Below are 25,192 nucleotides of genomic sequence, written 5' to 3' on the forward strand. Positions count from 1 at the left end.
AAGCCATCCTTTGTTAGTTCCTACTTCTAAAAGCCAAGCCAAGTTGTGGAGAGTAGAATTCCATAATTGCAGAAAAAGAGACAGTGACTTCTGATGATAGCATCCCATCTACATCATCAAACAGTTGGTAGCAGCAGGAGGTAAACATGTGGATACTGAATTTAGTAATTCAAGATATACCTCTGACAATGAGAAATGACAGTCAAATAGTGACAGTAACAGAGAAGCAGAAAGCAGGATCCAAGCCTGGCCAGACTATTCTAGAATCTTAGAAGGTTGCATACTCTTAGATGGGTGTGTGGCTGTGAGCATAGCTATGTGACTATAATGAAGGGACTCTGTGTGATGCGTCCTTCCCTGGCTCTCCCTGTCAGGTTCCTACCTGCTCGTGGTTACTGCCTGTCTCTAGGCACCACCAGGGACTCCACCAGTCCGGACCGCACTCTCTTATGGTTTACCTATCCGCTCTAGCACAGATCTCAACAGATCCCCCTGCTAGGCAACCACCAGTAACGTCCCAATACTAGTATTCCCAGAGACTCTGAATACTGGTATTGTTATTCTCTTCACCGCTGCCACCATTTGTTACAGTTCCCCTTCAGCCTTGGTCATTACCTTACCCTCCCTTCTGGTCTGTGAAACCCCAGCCAAGGATCAGGCCTTTGGTAAACCAAATTAAGTATTTATTACAGATAACAAAGCTAACAAGATTAACAAGATTTCTTCTTAAGGCACATAAGCATATGGTTTTACTCAATACTAATCCGAACTCCACCTCCCTCCTGGTAAACAACTCTCTAAACCCCACCAAGCAATCCACTCTTTCTCTTCTCCCCCCAGATTCCACAATTCACCACCTCACATTCCCCCCAGATTTACCTGTCATCCTTTCATTTATACTGTCAGCCATTTAAAACATTCAGCCAATCATCAAGCATTGTATTGCCCATTCACTCCCCCTCCTCTTTCACTACTTACCATGTATACTCTAAACAACCAGCACTTACCATATATACACTAATATATAGGAACATCACACTCTGCACTTCTGAATTTGCCACTACACTACTGCTGCCATAATGAAGTTAGCGGAAAGGGCTGGCCTTCACACGTACGTCTATCACCAGGCAACTGTTGGAATTGTGAGAACACAAGAGCAACTTGAATCAATGCATCACTGTGTGTGAACAAGCATTACAGGTGAAACAGATTACAGACTTAGGTACACACCATGCACTTAAAACATATTTAAAGCACATGCCTTCCCCAAAGAATCCTGGGAATGGTAGTTTGTTATGGGTGCTGGGAATTGTAGCTCTTTGGGGATAAACTACAGTTCCCAAGATTCTTTGGGGGAAACCACGTGCTTTAAATATATTGTGTGAATGCAGCCCGAGTTTTCATTTACTTGACATAACATATCATTTTTCAGCAGATGCAGATTACAACAAGAACTTCAGCTGTGGGTCTTCTAATATTAGTTGTGCTTCTTGGCTTCATGGCCTTTTGGTCTTTCCAACAGTCCTTAGCATGTGGTTGGCCCTAAATTAATGCTAAATGGTAGTTGCTTAAAATGCATGTCTAATTACATGATTGCACAGTCATTCTTTCTTCTCAGGGTATCCCTGGGTGGCAAGCTGGGATTAGGTGGGGAGGGGAAGCCCTACAGAGGTTGCTCAACTACAACTCCCATCATGCTAGCTAGGGCTAATGGGAACTGGAGTCCATCAATTTATGGAGGCCACAGCCTGCTCCCCTCCACTTCTAGTGGTGTAGTAGAGGAGGGAGGACAGAGAGCACTCCCACTTATTTTGCAGCAGTGATGATGGATGCCCTATTGGGAGGTGATGCTATTTGTCCATCTTTTCCATTGCTGTTGTTATGTGTCTTCAAGTCAATTCCGACTTATGGTGACCCTATGAATCAGCAACCTCCAGTACCATCTGTCATGAACCACCCTGTTCAGATCTTGTAAGCTCAGGTCTGTGGCTTCCTGTATGGAATCAATCCATCTCTTATTTGCCCTTCCTCTTTTTCTACTCTCTTCTGTTTTTCCCAGCATTATTGTTTTTTCTAAGGAATCATGTCTTCTCATTATGTGTCCAAAGTATGATAACCTCAGTTTCATCATTTTAGCTTCTAGAGTTGTGGTTTAATTTGTTCTAACACCCAATTATTTGTCTTTTTCGCAGTCCATGGTATGCACAAAACTCTCCTCCAATACGACATTTCAAATAAGTTGATTTTTCTCTTATCCGCTTTTTTCACTGTCCAACTTTCACATCTGTCCATAGAGATTGGGAATACCATGGTCTGAATGATCATGACTTTAGCGTTCAGTGATACATCTTTGCATTTGAGGACCTTTTCTAGTTCTCTCATAGCTGCCCTCCCCAGTCCTAGCCTTCTTCTGATTGTTAACTATTGTATCCATTTTGGTTAATGACTGTGCCAAGGTGCTGATAATCCCTGAGAAGTTCAATGTCCCATCAAATAATCTGAGCGAAAGATGTAGGTTACATTTGGATGCATGGCTAAGGGTTAAACTGCCTCTCTTACTTTGAGAAATTCCAGAGTCCCTTTACTATGATGAACAAAATCACAATCAAATAGCGAGCAAGTTTCTGAGTCCACCAGAGCTCTTCCTCAGGCTGGATGTTAATGAAAGTGGAAGAAGGGAGTGACAAAAAAAGGCTGGCACTGAAACCATCATTCTGCATTAGTTTTTTTGTTTTTTAAAAAATCATTCTTGTTTTGTTGTAAAGTCTTATAAGAGCTGTGGCTATGGGGGTGTGGTTAAGGGGACTGTCATGGAGAGCTCCCCCACTTCAGAATTTAGAACTACACCACTGCTCTGCTGTAATGGAGAATTCCACACACTCATCAGACTACACTTCCCATGATTCTTTTGAGGGGGGAAGCCATGACAATATAGGACGTTGGGCCCAATGTCCTGTAGGACCCTGCAGAGTTGCATAGCAGAACGGAGGGTTTTGAGTGAGCTTGTGTGTGTTTAAATCTTTGCTAAGATTCTACCTTCCTTGCAAATTAGTCAGACAGAGACTTTAAGCTTTAAAATAAGAAATAACTACTTTATTCTGGAAGTACATGCTTGATAGGAAAGAGTTCTAGATCTAGCTAACTAGCTATGTTGGAGCAGCAGACTCTGATCCCAGGGTCTGCCCTCATGCTGGTTGAGAGGAGAGACAAAGGAAAGATGTCTGCTCCCCTCTCGAGAAAGAAGAGTGGTGGAAGGCGGGAAGGAACAGGGATCAACATTCTTTGCATATCAGTCTAGCAGGAAGGAAGAGACAGCAGGAGATCAAAGGACAGGTGTAGCCTAGCAACTAAGAGGTCTCCTCTCTAGCTACACCTTTAGCCCCATGCAGCCTCAACCCACAAGTTGGAGTTGAACCCCATATATTCCAACAGACAATCCAATGAGTTTTGAAGCAGTCTACTTTAACACAAGGTGTGGGGAACCTTTGCCCCACGTGATATTGCTGAACTACAACTCCCATCAGCCGCAGGAAGCACGGCCAATGGGCAGGGATGATGGTAGTTAGAGCACCCCATAGAAACAGTGGAATGTACAACGGAGTAATTATCTCAGGGGCATTACTTGAGGAGTGGGAAATGAATCCAAGCTAAGGCCATTCCTCTGTCTCTCTCCACCCCTTTGCAAGTGGAAGGACAGGTGCAGTATGAACAGCCAGGGTGGTGCTCTTGAACCACAATCTCTTGTACATAAACATCATTATTTATTTCCTTTCCCCTCCATCCTGTGCTAGGAGAGATCTCCCTGGAGTGCCACTGCCAGCCAGTGTTGACAATACTGAGCTAGATGGACCAACGGTCTGACTCATTTATAAGGCAGCTTCCTATATTCTTATCTTACTATATTACTATCCTAAGCTGCTTTTTCTTCTCTTCTCCCAGCACTTCTCTGCAACTGAGTTCCCTCCTGGTCTGCCAACTTCCCAGGTGCCATTTCCCTGATCTCCTGTGTGGCTGATTACAAAGTTCACAAGTTGGAAGAAGGCCCCTCAAACAGCCAGAGGTGCAACTTGAACTATGAGAGGAGACTATTTGGGGGAGATCAAGGGTGATGTCCAGCAAAATCCTTCTCGAGAGGGGAACTGCTGCAGGAAGGTGGCAGTGGGAATCCAACAAAATGGCCCTTCAAAGACTGATTGTGGCATACACTTTTGTGGTGTACAGCCCACTTCATCAGACCCTTCAGAATCCTTGTTCCCCAAACTCTTCTCATCACAATTTTTGGATCTTCTAAGAGACTCTGGGTATACACCACCGTGCCGCAATTCCATCCATGTCTTTTCTCAGTTCACCCACACACGGCAATTTCCCACCTCTCTCTCTCTCTCTCTCTCTCTCTCTCTCTCTCTTTCTCTCTCTTCTTCTTCTTCTTCTTCCTCCTCCTCCTGTCCACTCCTATCCTCCCAAATTTCCTGGCCCAGATTTTCTTCCAACATAGTACTCCCTAGTTGGACCATTTAGTTCAGTATTGTCTACACTGACCGGAAGCACCTCTGCAGGATTTCAGGCAGGAGTCTTTCCCAGCCCTGCCTGAAGACACCAGCAGTTAAACCTGAGGCCTTCTGTATGTAAGGCCTATGATCTACCACTGAGCTATAGCCCTTCTCTCCAAACATAACCATGGCTCACTATATTGGTCCCAGGCTATGGTCTGAAGGCACATAGGCCAACATCCTGATGAAGCAGGGTCAGGTCTGGTCAGTGCCTGGATGGGAGGCTGCCTGGGAACCATATGTAATCTATCTTGGATTTCTATGATGAAAGGAAAGGCGGGCTATAAATGTAATAAATAAATATATCCAAAAGCATCTTTTTAAAACCATCCCATCATGTCTCTAACAGAGTCAGTTTATTCTTTGTTTATCAATCTCTTTCACACACACACACACACACACACACACACAGAGAGAGAGAGAGAGAGAGAGAGAGAGAGAGATTTTTTGTCCTGCAAGAGCTTCATGCTAAAGCAGTAGAATCACTTCTTTTGGATTTATTTATTTATTTATTTATTTATTGCTTTCCCCATCCTCTCAAGGACTAGGAACTTGAGCATAACTGGGATTTGGGGAAACACATTTGTAAGTAGATGGATGGAGTAACTGATAGCTATCTACTTAGTACTTTTGGCCTCCAGTGTTGAAGGAAGCAAGTTCAGGTGATTCGTTGTTTTTTACAAGTTTAATTCAAGGATTGATTAGGCGACAAATAAAGAAAATGGACAGACTCCATCTAATTATTTCCCCTGAACACAGAAAAAAGAGTTCAAACCTCTTTCCAGGTCCAATCTCCACTTTAGGAAAGCTTCCATTCTTATATGGCCCATGTGACAGGTGTCTATCTCTCACCTTTGCCACTGAGTAAACTGGTTTAACTGTCCAGACTTCCCTGAAGAATTTTGGGGAAAACGGTTTTGTGATAGTGCTGCCATTGCCTGCTTGGAAACCTTAGCCACCTTTTGGAATTCTCATTCCCAGGGTTCCTTGAGGAAGAGGTGGTGTGTGTGCACATGTGCGAATCTGTGACAGTTAAAGCAGTTCTGGTTAATAGCGCAAACACTCTTGTTAGAGCCACTATTAAGACTAATACAGGAAAGGGCACTGATTAAAAAGAAACCCAGGATCTCTTGCACAGTAGGCTGGATTTCACGATTTTATTATAAAATAGAAGCAGAAATATTTTTCCAAAGACCATATTCACATAATATAAACAATACACAAAAGTCAAGGGGGCCTTGCTGGCACTTGATAACTTTCCTTGGGTTTTGATGAGCAGCAATGGCTTATTATAATATACACATATAGATAGATAGAGATAGATAGGTAGAGATATAAGGCCTGCAGTTGGCCCTGTATGATTTGGATGGGTGTCATGGGTTCCACATGAGCAGAATTGGGGCCTAAGGATGAGACCCAGAAGTCACGTAACCCTGGACAATTCAGCCCACTACCAAGGGTCCCCACAGACTTCAAAGGGGGGAATGTTATTACTATGAATAAAAATATTATTAATAATAAGAGTGATATAGGCTATCTCAATGTTAAATGTGCAAAATGCTGTACAGTCTTTATCCTCACAAACAGCCCTGCGAGGTAGTTTGCCCTTGTTCCCATTTTACAGATGAGGGAACTGAGGTTGAAGAGTGCCCACTGAGTCAGTCAGCTCAGCCCAGATCTCCCAAATCCAACTCTGGAGCCACACTGGATCAGTTGAAGGCAAGTTCTCTAACTTAAGCAATTTGTGGACCGCACCTTGCTTGTTCCCCACATCTAAAGAATGGCAAAAACAAAACAAAACAAAAGAACCACAAGGACAACACAAAATAAGCCCACCCCCTCTACCCCTTTTTTGCATAGCATGAGCTACAAAGGAGAAGGGCTGAAGGCATCGTGCCTAGATGGTTGCTTACAAGCTGGCAGCTGCTACAGTGCTTGGATTCCATCTTGTGTCTGGTATATATTGTATACTCCTCACCACTATGTGAGGACTAGACGTGTGGCTTCCCTTTCAACAGCAGCCTTCTGCTCCTGCCCCACAATGCAATGCAGTTTCAACTGCCGCCCATGATCTAGAGTAGCCCCATTCCAGTCAACAGACTGGGGGGCAGGGCAGGACACATCATAAAGACTGCAGAAGGCTACCACCAGTCAGATCCAAAAAACAATGTGAGAGTGGTGGTGGTGGTGGTGGAAGGACAAAGCCTCCTATTTGGAAAGAAGTCCCCCTGATTTCAGCCCAACATTATTTCCATGCACATAATTTCCCCAAAACGCACAAACAGGGTTGGGTGAAGTTGGCAGCTTTGCAAGCAGCATCTCTGCTGGCTTAGACCTTTTCCAGCAGCTTCAGATGCAGAAATCAGTAGGTGAGGACCACCACTTTAGCTGACTTTGAAAGGGGATTAAGTAACTTAACAGAGGATAAAAGCATCAGTGGGAGAAGGCAACTGTCTTCCAAGTATTCCTCATGGGCTTCCCAGAGGCATCTGGTTGGCCGCTGTGGAAAAGAGGATGCTAGACTTAGAGATGGACCCTTCAGTCCAATCAAGCTCTTATTATGTGATCTCATGCCCTACAAAGATTTGATTGCTGACTCTCGGAGATCAGGGCTGATGCACAGCTCCAGAGGCTGGCTGGGAAGTTGGCAACCCTAAGATTGGATCGGATCATCTCCCCAGAGATTGTGAAGGCAGAGGCTGCCAGTCTTGCCCCTCCTTCCCGAATTAGCTCCTGAACTGATCTTCTCTGGCCCCCTTCTTCCCTACCCCCCCTAAAAAGCCACAACTCCTAAGGAAGACTCCTCCAGCTCTCTGAAACCAGCTTCACCAAACCCTCTTAAGTCCCCAAATGACTTGCAAAGGTCTTGAGTTTAAAGTACCTTCCCCAAAAGCCACTGATCAGCCAAACAAAGCATTGATCCAAAGCCAGGCAACAGATCCACATTAAGGAGCCTTGCCATCGCTTTCAAATTTTCAGATAATAGGTATGAGTCATTTAAAAAAATAAGAAGAAGCCGAGGGGAAAGCCTGGGTTCAAGGAATGTCACTGATGCCACAAGCCTCTTAAGAGCCCAGGTCGACCAGGTTAGAGGACATGGAGTTGAGGATGGAGTCTTGCAAACTGTGGTGGTGGTGCAGAGGGTCTGCGCTGGGAACTGGAATGGCACTAGGACCCTGAGGATGGCCTAAGCTGTGGAGCGGCTGCAAACCTGGGTTTGAATTCAGCAGTAAGGCGGGGCTGGACGAAGAGTGATCTGGGGTCCCCGAGGGAGTTTTCTCATCTTCAGAGCTGCCCAAAACAGCCTTATTGCCGTTCAGGGAGGAGGAAAGTGGGTTGTGGCCGTTGGAGCTGGAATTTTCGTTGTTTTCCCTAGAAGGGGAAAAGGAAAAGGGGGAAAAGCTTAGACTGCAAAAGGGGTGGACTTAGACATCTCCCCACCCCCATCGCCCCTCCCACATTAATGCAAACATGTCAGCCTGAACTAGGGATGGGTGAGGATTTTGATTCAGTTCTCATTTCAAGCAGAATTTATCAAATTCGTAATTTACAAAACAATATGAGAACTGAAACACAGCCGTCCTTCGAAATTCAGATTTGTTAGAATTGTTGAATGCAGTTCGCCAACTAAGCAACATTTACAAAAATGCATATATTAGGGGAAAGTGTGCATAAAAATGAATACATGAGTGAAAATAACATGCAAAAAGGCATGAAATGATGAAAAATGGCTTGCAAAAACGTGTACCTTTGTTAAAACTGACTACAAAAATGTGTTTATTTGGAGAAATTCACACTAAAATGGTGGAGAATTTTTATGAGGATTTCAAATAAATAAATAAATTGCAGATCGCTGTAGAAATGTAGAGAACTGAATTTAACATTGGAAAAATGCGAAACTGAGAGAACCGAAACACACAGAGCTTTCCATCCCTAGCCTGAACATCTGCATGTTTTGACTCAAACAAGCCCCACTGGAGTCAATGGCCCTTTATCCAAGCAGAGATTGCAAAGTTTACTTGGAGGTTTGGGGGCATTCAAGAGGACTTGCAGTGCAATCTTGCCTGCACTGTACATTTAAAGTAGTATCATGACTCTTTAAACAATCATGGCTTTCTCCAAAGCATCCTGGGAGCTGTAGTTTAAGGGTGCTAAAAGTTGTTAGGAGACCCCCTATTTCCCTCACAGAGCAACAATTCTCAGAGTGGTTTCAGAGTCAAGCCCTTTCCCAGGGAACTCTGAGAATTGTAGCTCTATGAGGGAAATATGGGTCTCCTAACAATTCTCAGCACCCTTGACAAACTACAGTTCCCAGGAAGCTTTGGGGGAAATCATGACTTTTTAAAGCGGCATGATACTGCTTTAAATGTATAATGCAAATGGTGCCCATGTCTACTCAGAAATAGGCCCTACTGAATTCAACGATGCATGCTCCAAGGTAAGTGGGGCTAGAACTCCCAGGAAGTGTGTGGAAGGGTTAGAGCCCTAATGCATTTCAGGCTCCAGCCACCCTATATGTTTGGTATTGGCAGAGATTAGCTGTGGTACAGCAACAGCAGCAGAATTTAGAGTGTGATTTACCTGTAAAGGAGCAGGCTTTTATCCAGCTTTAAAATCATTGTGACTTCAGACCTGGTTGTAAGATAAGCTGCTGTATTTATAAAATACATAGTTGATAGAAAAGGCAGTCTAGTTCTAATTAACTAACTAAGTTGGAGGCTCAAAGACCAGGCTTGGCTGATGGCCTCATGCTTCAGGTGAGAGAGACAAAGGCAAGATGTCTCCTCTCCCTTCCATGGTTGGAGAAGAAACAGGAAGGAGAGTTTGGAAGGAGTGGTTGACTTCCCTAAGGGTACTGGTTAACAAGGAAGGAAGACCTTAGATGAGCACAGGTCAGATGGACAACCTAGCCACCTTGGAGGACTATCTCTCTATCTCCCCTCTGGTGTTCAGACTACAACCCCCAAATTTAAGTTGCAACACACTTCCACACTTCCAACACTAAACATGCTTACTTGGAAGCAAGTCCTCTTGAAATTAATGGAGCTTATCTTTGAGTAAACATGGAAAGAGTTGGGCTGCACATCTGTCACCAATGAGGATGCTGAATGTTGGATCCTGATACCTGGCAATTTTTGAGGGGAAGGGCTGAAGCTCTGTGGTAGACCATCTACCTTGTATACACTCCCCTTGTCCTCTCAACTACCTCACAGGATTGTTGTGAGAATAAAATGGGATTGGGAGGAATTATAATCCAAATCAGACCTCCATGCAAAAAGAGCTGGAGAAGGGTTCAGTGGAAGAGCATCTGCTATGCATGCAGAAGGTCCCAGGTTCAATCCCTGCCAACTCTAGGTAAGGCTGGGAAAGACTCCTGCCTGAAAAACTTGGAGAACCGCTGGCAGTCAGTAGGCAATACTGAGCTAGATGAACCAATGGTCTGACTCTGTCAAGACAGCTTCCTATTTTTCCATGTTACCTCAACATCTCTCAAAACAGAATGACTCAAAGCTATGCTGCTTCAGTAAATTTGTGTTATTCTCACAATTCACGTATTTGGATTTTAACTTTTCTTTCTTCTTTAGCGCCTTAGGGGCCCACGGTACAATTACACACAATCTGCAACCCATTCAGACTTATTTAAGCAGGTTTTATCTCAATGAACGCCAGTGTGTTACAGGGTCTTGGGAACCCAGGTTTTAACCCACATGACTATAATACCACTCCAAGAGCCGATGAGTCCCAATCAAGAGATTCTTAACTTCCCCTTGGATGGCCTTCAGTTAGCCTCTGTCTCCCATCTGCCTCACAGGATTGTTGTGAGGCTAATAAGACAGTCCAGTGTATTATTAATCTCTACTCAAAATTCAGTCCTAAGGGTGGTGTTTTTATTTTAGTTGAGTTCCTGCTAGCACTCTATAGCTGTGTGCTTGCTTGGAAATAAATTTCATAGAACTGGGTTGCACAGTTGCTATCCTAAGGGCAGGTACCTAGACGTTAGCCCCACTGAAAATAGTAGAGTAACCATGCTTAGGATCTGGGTAGGAAATCACTACTCTGAACTCTTTGGAGAGTATGAAAAAATGCAAGGAAGTACATGACTATCATTGTGTGATTCACACCTGAGTTTAGCAACATTAAGGACATTTATGTGGAAAATAAATTCCGAAGTGGAAGAGAGTTCCACAGCACCGCTGCAAAGTTAAACTGAGAGCAGGGGAGAATTATGGTGTCTTTGGGGAATTTGCTTTATTTACAGCAGGGATGATGAACCTGTGGCTCTCCAGACATTATCAGACTCCAACTCCCATCAGCTTCCAGCCAACATGGAGCTCATAACACTAGAACTCGTGGGCATCCAACGAAGCTGAATGTTGGGAGATTCAGGACAGACGAAAGAAAGTACTTCTTCACACAGTGCATAGTTAAACTATGGAATTTGCTCCCATGAGAGGAGGTGATGACTGCCAACATGGAGGATTAGACAAATTCATGGGGGATAAGACTGGTATAGCACAGTGGGGAGGACAGCCTGGCTGGGAGGCCAGAGCCTGTGAGTTCAAATCCCTGTTCATGTCTCCTGGGTGTCAAGGGCCAGCTGAAGATCACCCCCACAGTGAGTGGCTCAGGGGTTACATGTCCTGCCACCTGTGCAGCCGTGGGCAAGCTGCATAGTCCCAAGGAGCCCAGTTGCCCCCCAGCTGGCAGTTGCAGACAAGGAAGGGGCTGGCTTGTGCCACTGTGGCAAGCTGAGCAGGCCCTAGCCAGCTGGGGAGGACTAGCCTCAGAGGGAGCAATGGTAAACCCCCTCTGAATACCTCTTACCATTAAAACCCTATTCATAGGTTAGCCATAAATCAGGATCAACTTGAAGGCAGTCCATTTCCATTTTCAAGACTATCAATGGCTACTAGCCGTGATGGCTATGCTCTGCATCCATAGTTGGAGGTGCTATGCTTCCAAATACCCGTTGCTGGAAACAGAAGTAAGGGAGAGTACTCTGACACTCAGGTTCTGCTTGTGGGCTTTCCCATGAGCAACTGGTTGGCCACTGTGAGAACAGGATGCTGGACTAGATGGGCCATTGGCTTGATCCAGCAGGCTCTTCTTATTCTCAATGGGCAGGAATGATGGGAGTTGAAGTTCAGCAACATCTGGATGGCCGCAACTCCCATCATGCCTGATTTCCAGACATACAAAGCATGACATAGCGGAGGCATATAACATTTTAATTACAGCTCTCTTATTAATGTCTGCAGGTGTTGTTAAGATTTAAGTTTATTTTCTTCTTTTGTTCTAACTGTATGATGTATTTTGAATTGTTGCATTCTTTGTATATGTTACATATTCTTTATATGTTGATAAAGAGACCACTGAAGAAGACATGTGATCAAAACACATTTGGTTTAGTTAAACTGAGGTTGATAACATTTTTTTTTCAAAGTGAAAGGTTATGTCAATTTTAATTTGTTCATATCTATATTATAAAGTTGGTTCATGTAACTAATTCCTGCTATTCATGCCAGGCTGCATCTGTGTTGGAATTGCTTTTTAAATATGTTTTAAAAGCTTTTTTTAAAAAAGATGTTTTAAAAGCTTTTTTTTTAAGGAGTTTTTTTAAAATGTTTTGATTTAATATGTTTTTAAGGATGTTTTGTTGTAATATATTTTAAAGTCTGTTTTAGAGTGTTTTTAGTGGTTTTGATTGCTGCCCTGAGCTCCTACTGGGAGGAAGGGTGGTATATAAATCTATTAATAATAATATTCTGTTCTGTGGAACTTTTGATGTTCAGATCACAATTTGTTCATAATTTTATGAACTGTCTTATAAACATAAACTAGGTGCCTTTGATTGGTAGCAAGCAATTTGTATGACCCCCCCCAAGACTGAACCCCAATTCCAGCTACCTCCTGCTAGGAACATTCAGATCCTTTCCTTCTGGACAGTAATGCCCTCGGAGCAGGACTTAGAGGAGGGCAGAGTTCCAAGGCCCCACTCAGCAAAATGAGGAAGGTCCCCAAACACAGCAGGGCTGGCTTACCACCTTCTGAAGTGATCATCATCTAAAAAGGGCCCCTCCCTCAAACCATGAAGTCCAGAGTCTAAAATCGGTAGGGCATCTTGGCTTTCTAGATGACTTCAGACTTCAAATCCCATCAGCCCCAGCTAATATGGCCAATGGTCAGGACTGATGGGAGTTGTAGTCCGACAATATCTGAAAGGCCACAGATTCCCTCTGCTTAACTGCGCAGTTGCTCCTCCACATTGAAACTACAAACCCCTTCCCGTCTTTTCTCAAGTCCACAACAGCCTGTAGGATCTGGACCTATGCTCTGTTTTCTTGGCAGTAAATGGCATTAAACTCAGGGGGTGCAGGCCGTTTTCACAGGAGCACTTATTCCCTGGTAACCTTTGCATACGCTAACCCTCGTTACAGGTCCCAGGACTTGAAGCAGTTGCGTCAAGGCAGGCGCGTCATGCTTCCGCAATCCACTACGGGACACGTACAAAGGGGCAGAGCCGAAAGCTTGGCTTAACCTTTCAGCGGTCAGTCTAGGGAATTAAGGGGTAACACCGATGTCTGATAGTGGGCTTGTGAGAATTGACCTTTCCAGGCGTTTGGAAAGACCGGAGTAGGGCATAAATGCCAGATACTCTTTACTTAGAAACATGTCCCACTGATTTCAGGTCAAGATGCCAGTTGTCTTCTGCTTGAATAGGCTGGGGATGGGATGGGATGGGATGAGGCGGCGGGGGAGGGGGGATAAAGTCTAGGCTTACACAGCCTCTGCCTGCGACTCCCCAGGGCCTCATTGAGCAGGTCTCAGGTCTTGTAAACAGGTTGCGGCTGGCTCAGCAGAAAGTGGGGTTTGATCAAACTTCTGCAGAGAGACCTGCAGAGAGACGCCTTTGGAGCGACGGAGGGAGGGAGGGAGGAGTGGGTGGGCTAGCGCTTTACTGCTTGTCCCAGGAAGGAAAGCAACTTATCCTAGTATGCGCTTGCTCCGGCTAAGTCTAACATCGCCAAGATTGTTGTTGTTATGTGCCTTCAAGTCGACTAGGACTTATGGCAACCCTATCAATCAGCGATCTCCAAGAGCATCTGTCATGAACCACCCTGTTCAGATCTTGTAAGTTCAGGTCTGTGGCTTCCTTTATGGATGAATCCATCTCTTGTTTGGCCTTCCTCGTTCTCTGCTCCCTTCTGTTTTTCCCAGCATTATTGTCTTTTCTAGCGAATCATGTCTTCTCATGAATCGCCAAGATAGGATCGGAAAAATGTAACCTTGTTGCGATCTCTTCCTCAGATCTCCGCTGGACCTAAACCATATATGATATGATATTACATTATTAAGCATTCCAAGGTACAGTAGCAAGCAACAGTTTCATGGCAGGCAAAGATACTCATCCTCCGGCAGCACCTCAGTGCTAAGGCCATTGACCTCAGAAGGGCTGGAGGGGTGGGGTATAGAACTGGCTTCAATTGCTTCTGAACAAATAAGGCCACGATCCTAAACACGCTTATTATCATATAATAATAATAAGTATTATTGTTGTTATTATTGTTATTAATAAGCTCAATCGAAGCGCGGTGGGGGCGTGGAGAATAATTTACTTCGAAATAAACATGTAGACGGCCCCACATTCTGCCTACACAGCCTAACACTTCGATCCCAAGTTTGTTTGCTCAGAAATACTTCCCAGTTGATTAAATAGTAAATTAGGCATTTTAGTCCGCGGTTTTAGGATTGCCGTAAGGCTGAAGCAAGACTGTTTACAGGGGAAATGGCTGTAAGTAAGCTTCAGCGAAATAAAGCAAGCACCAGCAGCAGCCCGATTCTTTGGTATGTTGACTCAGAAGAAGCTCCCGCTGTTTTCACTGTGACTAAGTAAGGGTGCAGAAGTTGCAGCCGAAGAGCCCTGTAGCAGCTGGAAGTACTGATTTTATCTCGCTCCAGCGTCGGTAGGAGAGAGCCGGCTTCATCGGATGCGGATCATCTTCACGCTGGACATCCTGTGCCATCCGATGGAGCAATTTCTCAGCCGCTGAAACTTCACTCACCATACAATGGTTAGATTTCCAGGTCCCACAGTACTCGGAAATAAGCCAAGGAGGACATTCTTTTAGAAATGAGAATCAAAAGCGCCTTCCTTATTAGGGCACAAAATCACAAAGAAATGAGGCCCATCGTAGAGCTGCTAATCCTTTATCTTAACTGGTTTCATTTGTGAAATCATTAGCTCCAAACAATGACAGGCGTAACCGTAACCCTAGCTAGGCTACTAGTCCCTCCCTAACCACCCTGCACACTTTCAAGGTCTGTAGAATAGACATCTTCCACCCTTGTCTACCGCAAGCCATTTGTTAGAAACCATCCCATTTTCACAAAGCGATTCAATCTGGAGGGTTGTTTTTCTTGTGTTTTTCTTCCCGGTGGGTCTTCCAGTAAAATGTGTTTAGGTTCAGTTCGTCAGTATAACTGTGTCCTTCATCAGACTGCCCCTTGATTTTGAACACGATCAAGGGCGACAAGCTTCCTATTGAAGTGAAAGGGGTTGTGGCTGGCATATAAATGGTATGTAGTATTCTGGCCGCCCCCTTTATTTTGTTTGTTTGTTTGTTTGTTTGTTTATTAATTATTTGATTTATATCCCACCTTTCCTCCCAGCAGGAGCTCAACAACAAATTATCTTTTAAGAGGGGTTTTCCCTAACAATTCAGATCTTTTCACACGCATTAGCTCACTCATGGTTCCTTAAAACAATCCTGTAAACCACCAAGCCAACAGTATTGTTATTCCCATATTACAGATTTGGGGGTGGATGGATGAGGTTCATGGATACAGGTTTGCTTAAGACCCAGATCTTATTCGGGGAATTCCAGAGTCCGGTTTACCAACCCATCCACCCACCCACCCACCGCTCTTAGGCTACAATCTTATACCCACTTACATGGAAGAATGCCCCATTGACCTCAACGGAATTTACTTAGTAGGCACATAATTTTGCTGTTAAGCACTACGATGCACCAGCCTTTCCCCTCTTAAAATGCAGTCGCTATAGGGAGAAAGGATTCCTCTCAACGCACTTTATTTTATACCTGGATATCCACACGGGATTACATGTCTCTTGAAACATGATTTAATAAGATTACGTGCTTAAATGTAAATGTACTGCCTTCAAGTCGATTCCGAATTATGGCGATGAGGCTGAGAGTCAGTGACTGGCCCATGGTCACCCAGTGAGCTTCATGGCATTGTGAGGATTCGAACCCTGGTCTCCCGGGTCGTAGTCCAACACCTTAACCACTACACCGCAGTGGCTCTCTCGATTACGTGCTTACACAAATGTAATCCTTTACAGCTCGATTTAAAACCCAGACAAGTCCAAGCAATTAAGCAGGCTTGTTCCCACTGAAGTCATTCAGAAGAATTTGATTTAAACCCAAATACTGCAATCCTATACGCACTCGCCTGGGGGTAAGCCTTATTAAATTCGATGGATCTTATACTACTGAGCAGACGTGTAGAGGATGGCAGTGTTAATGAAGCAGATGACAGAGGGGTGGGGGCTGATTCAGTTGGATGCACGGTCTGACTAAGCACCACCAGTAACACCTCATCCCTAAGCAAAACTTTGGAACAATCAACAATAATCTCTAATTGACAATAGTTGTCGCCAGCCTTAAATACCTTTCCTAGGAGGTAAAACCCACTATTTACGTCTTGAACCCTGATCTTATGGCAGGGTTTGGGGATTTTAAGGACTGTTTTGTTAGTAGATTTGGTATGTTTTTAAGTAACATGCTGTGAACTGTCTAGAGAACACAGGTGGGTCACTATAGAAGTGTAACTAACTAACCAGTAAATAAATGTAACAAATAATTATTCAGAAGTAAGTTGCACCGTGTTCACAGAGTAACTTACTCCCAAGTAAGTGTAGAAAAAATGGCTGCCTTGCTTTATTTCACTCTTTAAGCACTAGGGAGTCAATCTCACCGAATCCAGTGGGGCTGAGTAAATTATTCTGATTTCTAGACTGTTTAAAATCGGGGTGTAAAGTCAAACGATCCCCAGGGGCTGCTGTGGAATTAACTCCAGGACTGTTATCCTAAGCACCACTTGTCATAATGGGGCGTTCTCCTCTGGGTAAAGGAAAACAGTATGTTCAGGCCTGCCATCTTCCGCATCAGCCTTCGCCAACCTGGTGTCCTCCAGATGTTGTTGGACTGCCAAGCCTCTCGTCAGCCCTAGCCACAGCAACATCTGGAAGGCACCAGGTCGAGGAAGGTTGGAGATAGGTGTTCTTAGATAGCCCAGCAGCGTCGATGACCGTCGATTACACCTATGAGCGCCTCGCCTTGTCTAACGGGTAATCAAACTGCAGACGTCCGGGTGAAGGTGAAAACTATGGGCACGGTAGGTGGGGCACGGAGATCGCGTTGCACGGGGGACCGCCCCGGTTGCGGGACGCTGCAATTTGCTCAGGTCGGCTCCTTTTCGATCGCCAGTATTCTAACCTGGAGATGGCATACTCATTCTCTTCCTTTGGGTATGATTCGGCGAGTGTGCGTGCCTGTGAGTTCCTGTTATGAACAGTAAACTGGCATCGTTTATTTCATCAATCCTACACCGGGCAGGCGATTCTCTCTCTCCCCTCCCCCTGCCTCCTACACTGCGCAAGAAAATAAGTTTAGGTCAACTTAGGGAAATGGATAGAGGCCATTCGTTTCCGGATCCCCAACTGGGTCCTGTCGAACTGCCTGCCTTTGCATCCGCTCAGCTACCGATCTGAGCGATTGATCATTCCGACATGTACCCGAGTATACCATCGCTTTCCAAATTATTTTGGACTGGAGGTGTTTGGGTTTTTTCCCTCCCTGCTGAGGCGGCAATTTTAGGACAATTAAGTCCCAATAAACTCAGCGGGGGTTTTATTTTCCACGGGCAACTATGTGTATAGGATCAGGCTAAACGTTCTGCACACGCACGCACCTCGCCCAGTCTTGTCTCGGATATCAAATCGTTATGGACCTCTAGACTCGAATTTCTCCTGTTGCTCGTAAGGTAATGGGTTGCAGTCAACTAAATGGTATTCAGAATAAACCCACTGAAATTGGTGAACCTAAGTTAGCCATGTCAATTAAGTCCAACGGGTCTACTCTGAGTATAACTAACATTGAATACCACCCAATATCTAGGGAATGCGGGATTTTGGCCTTCTCCTCCTTGCCTCGGCAAGGCAGACACCGCACCCACTAGAAGCACATTTTCTGTTGAGCGCTCTTTGCCAGGAAAGAGAGCTGTCACATATGTCAGGTTCTAGTGCAGTCGGGTTACTGTTTCGGCTCTTTGGGAGATGAGATTGTGCGGTGGTGGAGAAATTGCGTTTTAATTCGCAGAGATTTATGAATAGCTGCCAGATTTGCAACCTGGATCTAAAAGAGAGACCCACCGTGTCAACGCCGTTTATTAATTAGAAAGGGCTGAAGTCCCAGACTCGAGATACCCGCGCGATGTGAGATTCCTCTCCCCATCAAGTTAAAATCAGAAACTGGGGATATTGTCAGAAATGTGGTCCACGCAGCGACAGACTCGGGCTGCAATCCTGAGTGCGTTTACTTTGGAGTAAGCTCCTGTGAATTCTACAGGACTTCCTTCCTAGTCAACACACCAAGGCTTGTCATGCAGCACGAATGAAGCCCGGGCTGCCATCCAGGCGAGTGCGTCCATCAGCAACTTAAAGCCATTTGCAGGGCTACCCACAAACTACGAAAAACAGACGACCGATTTAGAGAGGGGTTAGCCCCATTCAAGACACCAGGGGCTTAAATAATCTTGGTACTTGGGTTTTAATTTTGGGATTTGATTTTTACAGCCCGCTCGCCTAAACTGTTCAGGATTATGGCGTTACCCAATTACTTTGGATTACAGCTCTCGATGCACATTTGTTTGGGAGTAAGCCCGGTGGGACCCTTCCTCGCGAAGGCATGCGGGGGATCAGGCTGCTTTGGGGCTTGCCACCGTGGGACCTTCAGTGGGAGTATAACCGGCCCACCTCCAAACTGCAATCCACATTCTCTGGAGAAATCTCCAACCGAGTGCTTTTTGGATGTCCGCCACAGAGTACAGTAAAGAGAGCAGGTCCAAGCAGATGATATCTGTTTTATTAGCCCCATATGTTGGTGGAAGCAGAGGGAGCCTTGCGATGTTTTGGATTTTTTACCAGCGTTAGCTCACCAGAAAATGCCTTTGAATTCCCTTATGGCGCGAGACGGTGCCAAAAGTGAATTCAGCCGGGCCCGTTGAACAGTTGTACATCAAAGGTGTCTCAAATGAGTCCTCCCGGCATTCGGCTGTTTTGGCAGGCCTCTTTCACACGTGTTAATTGTACAAGGCCTGACTCTTGCCCTCTCTGGCTGTGTGAGCGGCTTTCTAAATTACAGCGAGCCTGCTGCTGCAGTTTAGACTAGGCCTTTTCCTGTGATCTGGCCATGTCTCTAAGCTGGCTTCCATACTTGTTTTCAAAGAAGGTTCTTTTCTGTGGTTCAGGCCGCTTTAACAGGGCTCTGAAGTTATTTCCCCTCGATACCGACTGCCCCCCCTTTTCTAAATAAGTTTGAGAAAGACGAGTTAGTTACACAATGGGGGGGCGCGGAAAATTCAGCTCAGCGACAAATCAACATAAAAAATAAGCTCCCCTCCCCAGACCCCGTCTTAATCTGTGAAGTTGAGTGCCAAATCAGTCAGTTTAGGAGTTTAGGACCGAGGTGCATAATGCTATTGCAACCCACAAGTCATTTGGCACGAGCTCCACAACATTGACAGCCCCGCTGCTCCACGGGAGGATTTGCTTAGAAATCGGTCCCATTCGATGGGACCCATTTCCAGGTAGAAAGGCCTGGAGTGGAGAGACGAGTGTATATTCGTAGTGTGTGGCCTTCTAAGTCTGCAAACAACCTCCCACTCGACTCCCGAGTAGCGCTATCTGAGTTGCCGGGCTGTTAGAGTAACGCAGATGTAGATGTACTGCCCTCAAGTCGATTCCGACTTATGGCGACCCTATGAATAGGGTTTTCATAAGGCCCAGAGGCAGTGACTGGCCCAAGGTCACCCAGTGAGCTTCATGGCTATGTGGGGATTCGAACCCTGGTCTCCCAGGTCGTAGTCCAACACCTTAACCGCTACGCCACACTGGACGTCCTTAATCCACCGGCCGTGCTGCCAGCAATCTTGCGAACGCTTCCTTGTTACCGGCTGTTCTCGTTGGATAGGCCGAACTATAATGTGCTCATGGCCTAACCTCGCCGTGCCCAAACGACGCGCTCTGTCGGACGACCATATTTCTAAAGTGTTTTCTTTCTGCTTCCCTCTCAACCATTTAAAAAAAAAAAGGTTTCCGTGCCTTCTTATTGCCCGAGTCCCTTCCAAGCCTTCTTGGCTTCTACCTTGCAGGATTTTAGAATAGGCAGATTATTTTAAGCAGCAGGCAAAAATAGATGCTTCTATTCCATCCCCAAGTGGTTCAATGCCTGCGGCCTTCAGAATCCCTGCGGAACTAGCCCAGTTTGTTCTTCTCTATTAATATTCATATCCCATGGAAACGGGGTGGACAAATCTTTAGGTATGCTTTGTGTCTGAGGTTGATTGACTGTTAGGAGTCTGGGCAACAGAGTATATCTTTAACTCAGAATTAAGGCCCAGAGTTAAAGGATTGATTTAAGAGAGCCTGCACAGGACTGCAGTTTCGGACCTGCTGTGCAGTCTCCAGGCCGTTTACTCTAGACTAGTCCTGTTAAAGCCAGCATAAGTACCTTTTGCTCTTAGATGTCAACTACCCGAACAACTATTTTCTATTTCGGAAGATGCTTTTAGGAGAGGAAGGACGAGGGGAAATACAAGCACCGAGGATTTTCATATTCGATGATGTTATGTGTTCTTACATAACATCTAGTTCACTGTTGGAAGGAATTGGCGGAATGTGTTTGTATTGATTAATATGGAATTATTATGACATATTTCTGTCCCACAATCCATTATTATCCTTTAATCTCTTTCTGAAATTGTCCCACCTATGTACACGGAAGTAATGAAATGAAAGGAACTTGTATCCGGATAGATAAATAGACACACTTGGACTTTAAGTTAAAGGGAAACTCCTGAGATTTATTTCCCAGAAAATGTGCTGTTTTTAACGTATGTTGAGTGGTGGGTTTTGCCAGTGTCCTGGTCCAACGCGTTTTTAAAACCTAAACCTTTCCTTTGGTTGGCATGCAAGGGAAGCTCAAGGGCCTGTCAAAGTGAGAAAGGGATTAACAATTGACCCCCGGAAAAGTATTAACGACGATCATGACCATCGGTTCAATCACTGCCGATGACAGCGCCATTGGCCACCCACCCTTCCACGCCGGCTACAAAGGATTTTTCCTTTTAGAGCTGGAGGCCTCCTACAGCCATTTTGCCACCAGCGATTCCAACAATGCTGTGTATAGTCATTTACCAGCCCTCTTCCACTTTTAAACCTGCTATGCACAGATGCTCTTGGAGGTCGCTGATTCATAGGGTCGCCATAAGTCGTAATCGACTTGAAGGCACATAACAACGAAAACCGCTGGTGTAGGGGCCCAATGTAATTAATAGAGTTGCTGGCAATAGTACGATCAAGCTTGAGAAATTCAGGCTTGGTCAGGAAGCATCTCACTCGTGCGGTTCAATCCTAGGCATTGGACCTTAAGTCACATAATGTTCAGTCGGACCTACTCCCAGGTAAGTGGATTTACGGTTACAGCTTTTTCCGTCAGGAGTCAATGTGTTCAGGATGACGGTTTTAAGTACGGTCAAATTTTCTAGGGAGGAAGGGCCTGACTGTGACCTTGAGGTCTTCTCAAGAGTTCAGGTGTATTCGAAATTAGAGATTTTTAGCTAGAAAAATAAAGAACGCTTTTTCAGTATTATTTTAGATGCGTCTTCCTGCATAGCGACGCGGCTCACTTGGTAGATTTGTATGATATAGAAACGTAGTTCATCCTATACCGACTTCCCTGGGAATAAGCCCTATTGAATTCAATGGGACTTCCTTCCGAGCAGATATGTATAGGACCCGCGGTGTAAACTAGAGGTAAGGGAACTAAGGATACTTTCTCCCAAACAGAAAAAAAAGCTATCCAGAATAGGATAACCACCTTGATCAAAGGAACGAAGCTACCTGACTGCCTCCAAAGAAGACTCAGGATTCTACTCTCCCATTACTTAAAAACTCGGTTCGATTTCTTCCAAAGTGGTTATCCGAGGACGTGGCCTGGGGCTCCAAGGCCAATCGAAGCGCTTGAGCTCCGGCCGGGCAACCGGATGTTACTCTCGAGTAAAACCTGTCCCCTGAAAAAGCCACTTAGCGGATTGGGACGCGTGTATGTGGCTGCTTTTCTGACAGCAGCCTCTGCATATCTTAGCGAAATGGCTAAAGTTAACGTTTGTTCTTTCGGAGAGAGAGAGAGAGAGAACAAAATGCCGCGTTCTCATCGATTTGCCATTTTCTCTCGCGTTTCCCCTCCTCAGCTGAACGTCAGATGGCCGAGGGCGCAGCCCGCGCGTCTACGTGTTTACTCGGAACTAAGTTCCAGGGTGCTGATATACCCTTAAGGAAGCGCGTGTGTGTCGCAGCGGGGCTCGCAAGGTGGACTTGAGTTATTAGAAATCTTTTGCACTATGGGGTGGGGTGGGGGCCAGGCTCGCCAGCGTGGAAAGAGGGACGAAGGGCTGTACTTACTCGTACCTTTCTTTGGCCTCGGCGGCGCGGTCCCGCTGCCTTCGGTTTTTGAACCAGTTGCTGACTTGGGTGGTGGTGAGCCCGGTGGCTTCGGCCAGCTCCCTCTTCTCCCGAGGGGATGGGTACGGGTTGTGGGCGTACCATTCCCTGAGCACGCTCCGGCTCTTCTCCTTGAAGCAGTAGCTGGTCTCCTCGCCGTCCCAAATGGAGCGGGGCAAGGGGAACTTGCGGCGGACCCGATACTTGCCGACGGCCCCTAGGGGTCGCCCCCGCAGCTTCTCGGCCTCGATGTAGTGCGCCTTGAGCCAGAGCTGCTGCAGCTTGGGATGGTTGTGCGCCGAGAACTGGTGGCTCTCCAGGATCTTGTAGAGCTCGCGGAAGTTGCCCCGGTGGAAGGCCACCACGGCCTTGGCCTTCAGGACGCTCTCGTTCTTGTGGAGATGCTCGCAAGCCGGCAGCGACCACAGGAAGCGGCCCAGCCTCTCGATGTTGCCCCCTTGCTGGAGCACCTCGCACACGCAAGCCACTTGCTCCTGGGTGAAGCCAAAGGTGGGCAGCATGGACATGGTGGCGCGTCCTGGAGACGGAGGCCTTGCGGCGGCGGGCCTCTTAGCGCATCTGCCCTGGCCGGAAGGGGGCAGCCGTTCGGATGGTGGTGGGACGCGGAGCCCCCCGCAGGCACCGCGGGGGGGGGACTGACGGAGGGCTGAGCAGGGGAAGGGGGGATGTCCGGGACGCGCGCGCGACAGCCGGCACCAATGGGGAAAGGGCTCCGGGAGGGGCCAGCCAACCACAGAGCGCTGGGCTACTTACTTACATACAAATGGAAGCCTCGGGCTAGGTCAGCGGCCGCAGCAGTGGCGGTGGCGGCGGCGGCGGCCCAGCTCTGGAATCTTCACGCGCGGGGGAGGATCAAAGGCAGCGCCCGGCGCTCACTTTCCCCGGTTTTGTTTCTCTCTGCTCGCCTGTTTGTTTTGTAAGTCCCCGAGTTCCGATCAGCCACTTTACGCCTCTAATGTGTGAGAGGCAGCGGCGCCCGCAGGAGCGGAACTTTCCCTCTCCCCACCCCTGGCCGGGTTTGCGAGTTCCACTCTCTTCTCTTCTCTCGCTCTCTCCCGCCTTTCAGCGATAGGATCTCTTCCGTGTAATCTAGTACTTAAAAAGCCCTGCTCCCCTCCTTCTCGTAGTACTCCTTCGTCTTCTCTCTCTCCTCCTCTACTTGCCGGGTCCCCCCCTCTCTCTCTCTTCCCCCCTTCTCTTTCTCCTCCCCTCCCCCTCTTCTTCCTTTCCCCTCTTTTCCCAAATAATATTATTCTAAACCGGCATGAAAAAGTGATTAGCCGCGCCGTGATTGGTCCAGTTATCTGACCCGGGGACTGCCAAGGAGAAGACAATTGTTTTAATCAAATTATTTGCCATGGTGACGCTGCCAATCAAGAGTCACCCGATCTGTTTTGAGGTGGCTCCCCGGCTCGGTTGACAGATTGCTCTGAGCCACTCGGAGGAGGGCTTCTTAGAGCCGGGATATTGCTAAGGAGCGGAAGATGACTTGGGGAGGGGGGAGGGAAAGAAATGTCCGCTGTGATTGACACTGCCAAACACGGACTGAGGGGGAGGCCCAGAGTCCCACCCGGGCCTGGCCACTGACTGACAGCGGGGGCGCTGCAGCACCGAATGGTCTCCCTGCACAAGCGTGTAGCCACCTCGTTTGATGCGTTTCATTTCGAAACAATCCCAAATTTGGGAGGGTTTTTTTTCCCTCCTGGAACGGCTCGCAATTGCGGAAAGTCTTACTGGGAGGTTTCTGGGGATGAAGAATTTCAGATTTTTACAATGGTCATCTTTTCGCAAAGCTTTTTTTTGTTTGTTTTTAGTCCTTTAGAAAGTAAAAAACGAAAGTACCGACGGAGTTTGTCTTTCAGCGTTTACGCGGCTCCTGGATCTTACAAACATTCATTGGGAATAACTGAGCTGAGGTTTAAAATCAATTGTCCAGACTTATAGTCTGTCCCTTTTATCGATCATGGCTCTCTTGCGTTATTTTCCTTTCAAATTCAGTGACAGACTGAATGCTCGGATTTTTTAACTGCTATCACTGGAAATATGTAGTTTAACAGGAATGTTAAACGGTCTATAGCCGGCCCTTCAATCCACAATCACATCTATTTCTTTTATTTATTTAAATGATAAGTCGCATCAGTGCCAATGCAGTTTGCTTCTTTCTGGGGGAGGTTTGCAACCTAATGCGGAAACTCTAAAAACCTATTTAGGCTCCAGTCCTGTGTTCACTTAACTTGGCAGTTTATTTAGTACAGCTCACTGGAGAGCGAGGAGTGACTTATGAACAAACATGAGTAAACAGAAGATACGCTAACTTAGTATTAAGTTCTCTGGAAATCAGTGGGAATGAACTTCGGTGTTTAGAAGCGGGATGTCCATTATAGTTAAAATACAGTCAAAAGATACTTTTCATTTCATTGCAGATTTGACACACATACACACACGAAAAAAGTAATTGCAACACACACACACCCCACAAAACCCACCATCAAACAAAACAGTCTGCAGAGGTCTGAATAGGGATTCCTTCCTTTCATCCGCCCATGCACAATCTGCTTATAATCGTCGGGGCGTTCATTAAGTTAGACAGAGAGATATACGCGTCCATTTCCTCTTCCTAATTTTATTCCTCGTCAGCTGTTAATTTCACCTCTTCCTTCCAAATAGAAAATGTCGTGAAAGCGATAGAGCGGGAGATCAAGAGAAAAGAAGATCGGCAGGCGTGTTCGGCTTCCAGCGGGCGTCAAAGGCAGTTTAGATGAACAAGCGGGCCAGCGATGCCTTGGGGTCGGAGTTTGCCCGGGCTGTGTGGCTC

The 25,192-nt window shown here is 46.2% G+C and overlaps 1 protein-coding gene across 2 annotated transcripts; it reads right to left on the bottom strand.

Annotated features, from left to right (window-relative positions):
* Positions 1-5,151: 5,151 nt before the first annotated feature.
* Positions 5,152-23,116, bottom strand: SIX2 (SIX homeobox 2). Of its 2 annotated transcripts, none has more exons than XM_061625421.1 (2): positions 22,324-23,116; positions 5,152-7,922 (listed from the first exon to the last, which is right to left on the bottom strand). In XM_061625421.1, exons 1-2 carry the CDS (start codon positions 22,881-22,883, stop codon positions 7,616-7,618), a joined length of 867 nt encoding a protein of 288 aa, XP_061481405.1. In that variant the 5' UTR covers positions 22,884-23,116; the 3' UTR covers positions 5,152-7,615. The 2 variants fall into 2 exon arrangements, with proteins under 2 accessions (XP_061481405.1, XP_061481403.1); XM_061625419.1 differs by having other exon boundaries at positions 22,318-23,116.
* Positions 23,117-25,192: the final 2,076 nt, after the last annotated feature.

Source organism: Rhineura floridana, chromosome 4 (genome assembly GCF_030035675.1).
Source record: "Rhineura floridana isolate rRhiFlo1 chromosome 4, rRhiFlo1.hap2, whole genome shotgun sequence".
In the NCBI taxonomy this organism is placed as follows: domain Eukaryota; kingdom Metazoa; phylum Chordata; class Lepidosauria; order Squamata; family Rhineuridae; genus Rhineura; species Rhineura floridana.